Below are 9,583 nucleotides of genomic sequence, written 5' to 3' on the forward strand. Positions count from 1 at the left end.
TTTAGGGCTCCAACAGAAAGCAGTTGCTGAAGCTAAGCAGCCACCATGAGAAAGAATTGGCAAAACAGCTGGTTCAGTTCAAATTGGATTGAGCAAGAAGGAGGCTCAGCAGAAGCACCTCACTGAGGACTACAAGCATAGGTTTTCCAAACAGAGAGAAGACCTGCCAGAGTGCAAGGACAGGTACTAGCGTCTGGCGGCTCAGTGGGCTGAGATGGTCAGCCAGTTCCAGCCCATGATGCTGTCCCATTGGAACAAGGCCCTCCGACTCTTCCCTCCAGCCTTCGCCCAAAGCCCCACACCAGGAGGCTGAAGCAGATCCCAGGTCGGGATTTCTGCCCCCCTCTGCCCCACACAAAAAGATCCCGAAGGGGGAAACTTTCTTCAGCAACACAAATGTTCATTGCACGTATCCATTCCAAGGGCCATAATTTGAGGACCCCCGATTTAGGGCAACATAAAAAAATGCAAATAATTTTTTGGGGGAACCACCAAAATTTTCTCAGGGACCACCAGTGGTCCATGGACCACCGGTTGGTGACTGCTGCTATAGAGCACTGCACACCAGAACAACTAGACACAAGAACAGTTTTTTCTCGAAGGCCATCACTCTGCTAAACAAATAATTCCCTCAACACTGTCAAACTATTTACTAAATCTACACTACTATTAATCTTCTCATCATTTTCATCACCAATCTCTTTCCACTTATGACTGTATGACTGTAACTTTTTGTTGCTATCATTAAAGGTTAAATTGCAACCTATGACCATCATTTGTGTTGTAAATGTTGTACCTTTGATGAAGGTTTTTTTTCTTTTTCTTTTATGTACACTGAGAGCATATTCACCAAAACAAATTCCTTGTGTGTCCAATCACACTTGGCCAATAAATTCTATTCTATTCTATAAACCTTCTCACGTAAACTCTGAATAAGGCTACGTATCTGGAAGGCCTTTAAAAATCAGCTTTATACAGTACTCAGAGTTCAAATTTTTCCACAAACTGATAGAGCCACATGTATTTAAACTCAATCAAACGATTTATTTCACATTTGGGAGGTCTCATCAGGACAAAGGGATGACCCTACTTATAGCGATAATTTTGATCCATGTGTCTCTCCTAAGGTTTTATTGGCAACTTGTCTTCTTTCATGCAGGCAGTTCATTCTGTTTATCTTGAACTTTAAGGTGATCTGCATAAACTAGAGAGCAGTAAGGCAGCTAAGGTTACATTCCTGTATAAACAGGCAAGAAAACTCAAGTTTGCCATGTTTATCCTTGAAAGAATTGTCAAAAGTATCAATGTCCTTAAAAACCATAGCAATCTTCTCTGTTGCTTTCTGTTTTAATCAGCGTCTTAGGTGAACATTTCTCTCAACTTTAGTGTCCCAAGAGGTCACGAATACATTATTACACTTTACAGAAACAACATTACAGATAAGATTTTCCCACTTTGAAAAGAGATCTTCTCTCTTGCAGTAAATAGATATATTTGAAACAGAGTATCATTTTAAACATTCATCTCAAATTGCCTGATAATTTGATAAGAAAAGTTTAATTTAACTAATTGTAAAATTTCCATTACCTTCCTTGTGTCCTTGGAACATGAGACAGATATCGAGACAAATAATAGATGAAACAAAGAAGTGTATCTTTAAAGGTTTAAATTATAACCCAGAAAAGCTTAGCATACAAAATCAGCGGCTGATTATAGGCACAGAATAGCAGCTGAATACAGAATATCTCCAGAAGGTAGAAATAAATTAAAACAACATTCTAATAAAATTATAGTAAATGTTTTCCAACTGTCTTGCTTACTTTGGCCATGTCATGTGGGGGAATTCACTGGAGAAAGCAATTATGTTTGGAAGAATTAGTGGTAAAAGGAAACCAGACTTCCAAAGAACATGGTGGCTGGACATCATCAAAGCTGACACCAGCCAGAGCATAAAACTACTCAAAGTAGAGCAAGATCAAAAGATGTGAGGACACCTGGCCCATAGGTGACAAATATAATAATAAATATAAATATAATAAATATAGAATCATCAAGAGTCTGACATCATTGAATGGATATCATCCTCATCACCATCTAGTCTAGTGAAGGACAAGGAGTGACATGATAGCAGTGTTCCAATATTTGAGGGGCTGCCACAGAGAGGAGGGGGTCAAGGTGAGAGGAAGGGGTCAAGGGGCCAAGGCACCTGAAAGCCAGGCAAGGAAAAATGGATGGAAACTGACCAAGGAGAAATTCAACCTAGAAATAAGGAGAAATTTTCTGACAGTGAGAGCAATCAACCAACGGAACAGAAGTTGCCTTCAGAAGCTGTGGGAGCTTCATCCCTGGAGGCTTTGAAGAAGAGACTGGACTGCCATCTGTCAGAAATGGTATAGGGCAGGGTCTCCTGCTTGGGTGGGGGCTTGGACCAGATGACCTGCAAGGTCTCTTCCAACTCTGTTAAATCTATAATCATCATCATCATCATCATGTTTTCCTAAAATGTATCATTCTGAATTATAAGATATGATGGAGTACTGCATTAAGGAAGATATTAGATATATGCAGTAGGCATAAAATGCTTATGTTGGTAAATGTAACACAGGCACAATTTGTGCATTGTTTTAGGTGCTCTGTAAATTTTCAGTGGACTTGGGCTTCTGACTGAATGCAGGAGAAGCTAGCAAGGCATGGTGAAAAAGTGATTCATCTAGCTCAGGGGTCTGCAAACTTGGCTCTTTTAAGACTTGTGGACTTCAACTCCCAGAGTTCCTCAGCCAGCAAAGCTATAATGAACAGATTCCTTAAGAACAAATTTTGCTGGCAAGCTATTTTAGGAAGTAGCTGCCAGAACTTTTTCTTTATTTCTTTATCGAAGTAGGTCATCTGGAACACAGGAAACTTGAGAGGCAATAATTGAATTCACATAGCATGCTAGATCATCATGTGATTTCATTTTTTGGTTTGGACTGAACATGTTAGCGAAACCACTGTGATTTGTAAGTCATTATTTATAGGTCAAGTGAGATTTGTGAATCAACAACCGTGGTTATTTAGCCAACCAGATTTCAGCAAATTATAACCTAATCTAACATGGGATCCATTCAGTCCTTGAAAAAGTTACTTCTCTAGATGTCACTTTACTGATTCTGTGGTACAGAGCTGGCAAAAGATTTGTGACATGAGACATGATCTTTATAATGTATAACTTGAAGGTTTATCAGGGGGTAATAGCCAAGAGGAAGAAAAAAATAATGTGTTGTTCTTCATTCAACTGAATATGACAGTTAGCCACTATTTGGGAGATATTTCTATCTTTATGTCTCATTGAGCTTAGATTTTAAAAAACAGAGTAATTCATCCAGTGTCACTGACCTTTAACTTTTCACTTTTTGCTCAAAACTGTGTTGCATGAGGACAGCATTTGGCAGAAAATGAAATGGAAATGGAAATATCGTTATAGTTGGGTGGAAATGAGGAAACACTACTACAAGGATGTACAGGGATCTGAAACTCTTATTATAACCTGTTTCCCCGAAAAAAAAGGACCCAATCAGAAAATAAGTCCTAGCATGATTTTTTAGGATGCTTGTAATATAAGCCCTAGGTAAGACTGTCAGCCAGATCGGTGCATTTAGTACTGTATTTCCCCCAAAATAAGACCTAACCAGAAAATAAGGCCTAATGCATCTTTTGGAGCAAAAATTAATATAAGACTCGGTCTTATTTTTGGGGAAACATGGTATTTCTGTTCAATTGTGCCCTTGGCAATTAGACAAACCCAGTCATTTTTTTGCTTAATACTCTGATATTCTCTTTGGCTACTCATGACATTTGAGGTAGAGATTCTTGAGCAGAAAAAAGGAACTGATTTAAATGCTTAGATCTAATATCTCCAGTTGAAAAGATTGAATGGAAAATAAATTTAATTGATAATACACAAATAATGCCAAATAATAAAAATATGATTTGAAAGGTTAAAGCCATTGCTGTTTGGAGTTGATAAAATGGATTAATATGCTGGCTAGACAAGTTGTTCTAAGACCTGATGACATTAACTGTATTTGGTTGAATAAGCCAGAACTATCCTTCCTTTACAACAGCACACAAAGCACAACAGCTGGGTTCATACATCACTAAGACAAGCCAAACATACCACATGTTGCCTTAGTTTAGTGTGCACAGGTATCCAGAGTTTTCTTTAACAGGTATGGACTCTTGTGCAATTGAAAGTCTAATTATGGCACTTTATGTAAGCCAAAGGTAGGTCAATGGGCTTTTTGGAATCCAGAACAACTGCATCACACACTAACCTAGCTCCTATTAGATTAATAAAGAGATGGGGGTGTGATAATGTTACAGCCCAAGATAATTGAATGGATTTAGACTGGGACAAAACTCTTAACTGATTGGTTTTAGTCAGTCCCAAGAGGATAGAGAAGATCAAATTTGGCTAGGAAGAAATCAAAGGTGACTTTTCTTCAAGTGCTCGACCGTTGTGGGGCGACAGGCACTGCAGAGGTGAAGGAGAAGGAACAACTGATGAAACGTGTGTTGCAACACAAGCCCTGCTCTTAGGCCCTTCCATGTGGTATCATCACACAAGTTTTTGTCATTTGGGGATCACCAGTTTAGGACCACAGACCTATCGGCGGACATCCTCTGAAGAACAGCATGAAGTAGGAGTCAAACGATTCATGCCAGAAAGGAAACAAATTCATGGAAACAAATCTACAAGTATCAGCTCTTCAAGTGTGTTGAACTTCACAGAATTCCCATTAATAAGAGCAGTTTTGAAAATTTTTGACAAATTGGGGAAAGTGATAGCAACAACAACAACAACCAAATTTCCTAGCCTTCCTTCTCCCATGAGTTGGAGCCGCAAGAAGAAGTGCTTAAAACAAAGCCAATAATCAAATACTACAAGTGAGTCATTTCATGCTTGCAGGAACTTAAGCGCAAAACAAGTCGAACTGGATCTCAGCGTTACGTTGGCAACACTTGCAAATGGAGAGAAGAAGAATATTGATTAGTCTGCAAAGAATCATAGCCTTTGCCGCCTGCTTAAAGCTTCTGGTTGGGCACTGTGCAAAACAGGATCCGAAGGAAAATAGACCTTTGGTCTAATTCAGCTTCCACACATCACCTAGTCTTGCCTAAGAGCTCTGCATGTGAATATACTGATAAGGAGCGAAGGATCTAAATGCTTAAGATTGGCAATGATCTTGAAAATCCAATTTGAGCCAGGAAGGTCTAGAATGACGCAAATGGGAGGGACAGGTCGACGGAATTCCCAATATAGTTTCAGTGCTATTAGCTGTTATTCCATGTTGACCATGTGGTTTGGTCGCTGTTGAATGCACGTTCTGCCTCATGTTTCTAGGAACAGCAATTGTGTCTCTCTGCAAATTAGTATTTATATAAAAATAGTTCTTACATCGCAGGCTCAAAATCTGAATAATAAATTAAACAATGGCATGCTTAAGGAATTCTCTGAAAGATAACTGTTTAAACCGTGGCAACAAATTTATAAAGATGTGCAAATATATTACAATATATGTTCTTTGCACCTTATATGCTTCTTAATCTCTTTAGAGTATTCCAGTGCAGAAGTTGCAAATAGTAAGGAGGACTGCATCTGACAATGAGAAAGGAATCTGATCTGCACCAAAGAAACTATATCAATGCATAGCGAAAGAACAAAGGCAGCCTGAAATGATAGCCCTCTCTTGTCAGATGATCTTTGGAATAAGGTCTTCATGTAGAAGGCTCTGTTTTAATATGACTAACAATCTCTGGGCACTAGGTAATTCTTGGGTTTGGAAGAGCTGGCCTATTCCTTCCATTCCTGCTTTTAGAGTTACATATCAATGGCTTCTATTCTTAAGGATGTTACGCTACATTCAGAATCAGAAAGACATTTTGACTTTATATGGTGGTTACTGGGGAACAATGTCTGTGGGCTTCTCGAGGTCTTTTGGCTTGTTAATACAAGAAAACAGGTCACTGAAATTTGTAGAAAGACCATTCCTGGTTGCGCAGTGGTTAGAGTGCAGTATTGCAGGCTAAATCTGCTCACAGTCAATCCTGACGGGCTCCTCCTGATGGGCTCCTGACGGATTCAGCTTTCTATCCTTCCGAGGTTGGTAAAATGAGGACCCAGATTATTGGGGGCCATATGCTGACATTGTAACCCATCCAAACTGTGCTGTAAAACAGTATGGAGCGGTATGTACAGTAAGTCTAAGTGCTATTGCTAATCAGATCTAGCAGATTGTTTTTTTAAGCATGTGCCTAATTCGTAATAAAAACAAGTTTAGTTATGTATGGCTTCATTGTTTGAGAAGGCCATGCCCAAGTCTTACAAGCACAACCTGCTCTCTTACTGGTGTGTGGGTGCTAGATTTGTTGATAACCAATGATTGTGAGATGAAAGGGATGCCTTTTTAGTGTTCCATCTATAACAACTTGATCCCAGATGCAAGTTAACTCCCCAGTCCTCGAGAGTGGAAGATGCGTACTCAAATGAGCAGCAATTGCTCCCTTAGAAAAACCTACCACCGATGCTTGAGTGCTTTCTTTTTTAGCGTTTTGTCTGGGATTTCTCTTTAGATGCTTGATCTGTTCGTTCTATAAAACAAGACCAGGGAGAGTTGACCTGATTGCTCTACAGTGTTGTACAGAAACGCTACAGAGGAGGGACTTGTCAATCTCGTAAATACACACAATTTACAAATGCAGCATGAGGGCAAAACTAGAACAAGCCAGTCTCAGAAGACAAGGATAATTTCCATTGCAATTGCTTACTAATACAAATCATCATCACTGTGTTTTGGATAATTAAATAGAGAGATGTGATATCTTCAGACAATTAATGTGATATCCCTAGGCTCAATTAAATAAACCACAATAACCTGTTCTACTCCATGGCACACAAACCCAGATTGTTTTCTTCTTGTGACACCTGAAAAAACTAGGTAAAACGTAGCTGACCCAGGAATAGCAAAGTTGTTTTTGTATGGATTGTAAGGCACTGTTGGAAATGGCAAAAATCTGATGAGGGAAGGAAGAATATGACGGTGGGCATTACTGTCATTAAGAAAATGTTAACAAGACAGAATGATACTTCTTGTTTTTTGTGACCATACCAGCAAAGGGTGTTAATCAGATTAAAACAGATCTCAACGGAAATTAAAAAAAAAAATTTTTAGGAACACAGAGCAAAACCATCTTTATCCACCAGGAACTCAATTACTACTCTCTTTGGAATCTTTTCTGCATAATGATATTTGCACCCATCCAATCATTTGGAATAATTTCGAAACATGTGAGAAATGACATACAGGAAAGGCTGCCTTCTTATATTCTGAAGGAAAACCCCACAAGCAATAAAGTAACATGAATTTTATGATCCGGTTGAAGCTCTTTCCTACAAAACCTGATGTAGGATAGACTTTGCTTTCCCATCCCCATCACTCCATGGTTTTCCTGCCGCTCAGCTGACACTGAGGTCTCAATTGTGGTCCTAAATCGAGGACTACCTATACGCCATGGAAATTGAGATCACTATTCGTCTTGCACATGGCAAAGACTATAAACATGGACCCACCACTGATCTGTGGCTGCACATTTTGTGTATCCGGAACTCCCACTGTTTGCAGCTGGAAGATGCCTTGATATTTGAGGACTCATTGCATCTCACCTGAAGGGGGAAGGTGGCCGGTCTTTTCCCTCCAAGAAGAGAACCAAGTATCTGAAGGCACTGCAGGTGCCACACAGCCAATCTGCTTGCCTTTCAGTCACATTATTTAATGTAATGACAATGCACCCACCAAATTTGCAATAACTCCACACCCACCCACAAAACCACAAGAAGCCCTCCTATTCCAAGTCAGGCTCTCGAACTCAGGGCGATCCACCCCCCCACTTCGATCCACTAAATAGATCCCAGAGCAAAACTAAGGGCGTCTGATGTTCTCCCCCTTGTACCCCAAAGAAGAAAAGCAGGGGATACCCAGGAATGGATTCTCCTTAGAGCAGGGGTCTCCAACCTTGGCAACTTTAAGCCTGGAGGACTTCAACACCCAGAATCCCCCAGCCAGCAAAGCTGGCTGGGGAATTCTGGGAGTTGAAGTCCACCAGGCTTAAAGTTGCCAAGGTTGGGGACCCCTGCCTTAGAGAGAGACTGTAGCTGCATCGGATTCGGGGGGGCTCCCAGCTCAGCCTTGCTGGACCTCCGATCCTTTCATCTAAAGGGTCCGAGCGGATCCTTAACGCGGAGCTACTGGATCCTCGAGAACAAGGGAAGGGAAAGCTGGTCCGAGGCCGCCCTCCTTGGCACGCGCCGCTTCCCTGCCGCCCTTCAGCCGCTCGACCGGCAGAGACTCCCGCAGAAAAGGCCCGTCGCGAGCCGGGCGGGCATCCCCGGCACGTGCCCCCGCTGCTGCTGCTGCCGCTTTGCACGTCGCCGGCCCGCAATTCTCTTCTCTGCCCCGGCTGCGTCCCCCGCGAGCGGCTCTTTGTTCGAGCCAAGCGGGGAGCGGAGCGGCTGAGGCCCCGGTGGGTGGATGGGTGGAGGGGGGGGGGGGGCGATCGGGCCAGGCCTAGCAGAGCGCAAAGGGAGCGAAGCAGCCGCTTTTGGCGCCGCCTTTAGGCGCGCCGGCCGGCCGGCCGGCCGACCGCCTCATGCCCCGCCACCCTCCTTCCATGCCCCCGAAAAGCCGCCGAGGGTCCCGAAGCCGCTGGAGGCCATGAGGCGGTCGGGCGGCCCCTTCTTACCAGCTGTCCCTGGAGAAGGAGCGAAGGAAGCGGATGCCCGGCGCGGGGATGGCCCGCATGGTTGCTCTGAGGGAAAGCCGGGCCAGGCGGAGGAAGCGCGCCAAGAGCTGCCGGGCGCCCGCTTGACTGGCTGGCTGGTTGTGAGGGACTCGACCGCGCGGGTTCCTCTCAGAGCGGGAGGGGGGCCGCGATCGGGCCGCCTCTTGCTTGCTTCGGCTGCTTCGGGCTGAATCCCGGCCGGCATTTAAATGCCCCGCTGGAGGCCAGCCGACGGGCACCCGCCGGTGATTCAAGGCCGCTTCCCCCCGCCCCGGCGCGGGCAGGGCCAGGGCGAGAAGGGGAGCTGCCCCGCTTGGGCCGCCCCTCCTCGCCCCTCCCCTACCCCCGGTCACGCTTCCAGATGGGCTAACCGCTACGGTTCCCTCCGGGGCTGGCCTCGGGCTCCCGTGGCATCGAGCCCGCCTGGTTAGAAGCCAAGGATCGGAGAGGCTTCTGCCCGCGGAGCCTGGTCCCGTTGGGCTCAGGATGGGCTGGGTCGCCAGCAACCCCCTTGTTGGAGCAAAGTTTTTGAAGGTGGGGGTCATGGGGGGGAGGACTTTTTCTTGCTCCAGCACCACGAAGCCCAGGAAAAACGTGCAGAAAGGATCGTTTCTTAAGTCATCGTTTGGGCCAGGGGTCCCCAACCTTGTAATGTCAACCGCTTCAAACTTGATTGCAGAAAATATGACTTTTGTAACAGAGTTGTTAACGCTTGGAACTCACTACACCATTGCAGCTCCTAGACCATCAGGTGCTGGAATTTAGA

The 9,583-nt window shown here is 43.8% G+C and overlaps 1 protein-coding gene across 2 annotated transcripts in view; it reads right to left on the bottom strand.

Moving 5' to 3' along the window:
* SLC37A2 (solute carrier family 37 member 2) overlaps positions 1-9,155 on the bottom strand; it is a 43,285-nt gene extending 34,130 nt beyond the window's left edge. For both annotated transcript variants that reach the window (XM_058194469.1, XM_058194468.1), the window contains exon 1: positions 8,779-9,155. In XM_058194469.1, the coding sequence (XP_058050452.1) occupies positions 8,779-8,837 (59 nt within the window). In that variant the 5' untranslated portion in view covers positions 8,838-9,155. The remainder of the gene's footprint in view (positions 1-8,778) is intronic.
* Between the last annotated feature and the right edge of the window lie 428 nt (positions 9,156-9,583).

The sequence above is a fragment of the Ahaetulla prasina genome, chromosome 9 (genome assembly GCF_028640845.1).
Source record: "Ahaetulla prasina isolate Xishuangbanna chromosome 9, ASM2864084v1, whole genome shotgun sequence".
NCBI lineage: Eukaryota > Metazoa > Chordata > Lepidosauria > Squamata > Colubridae > Ahaetulla > Ahaetulla prasina.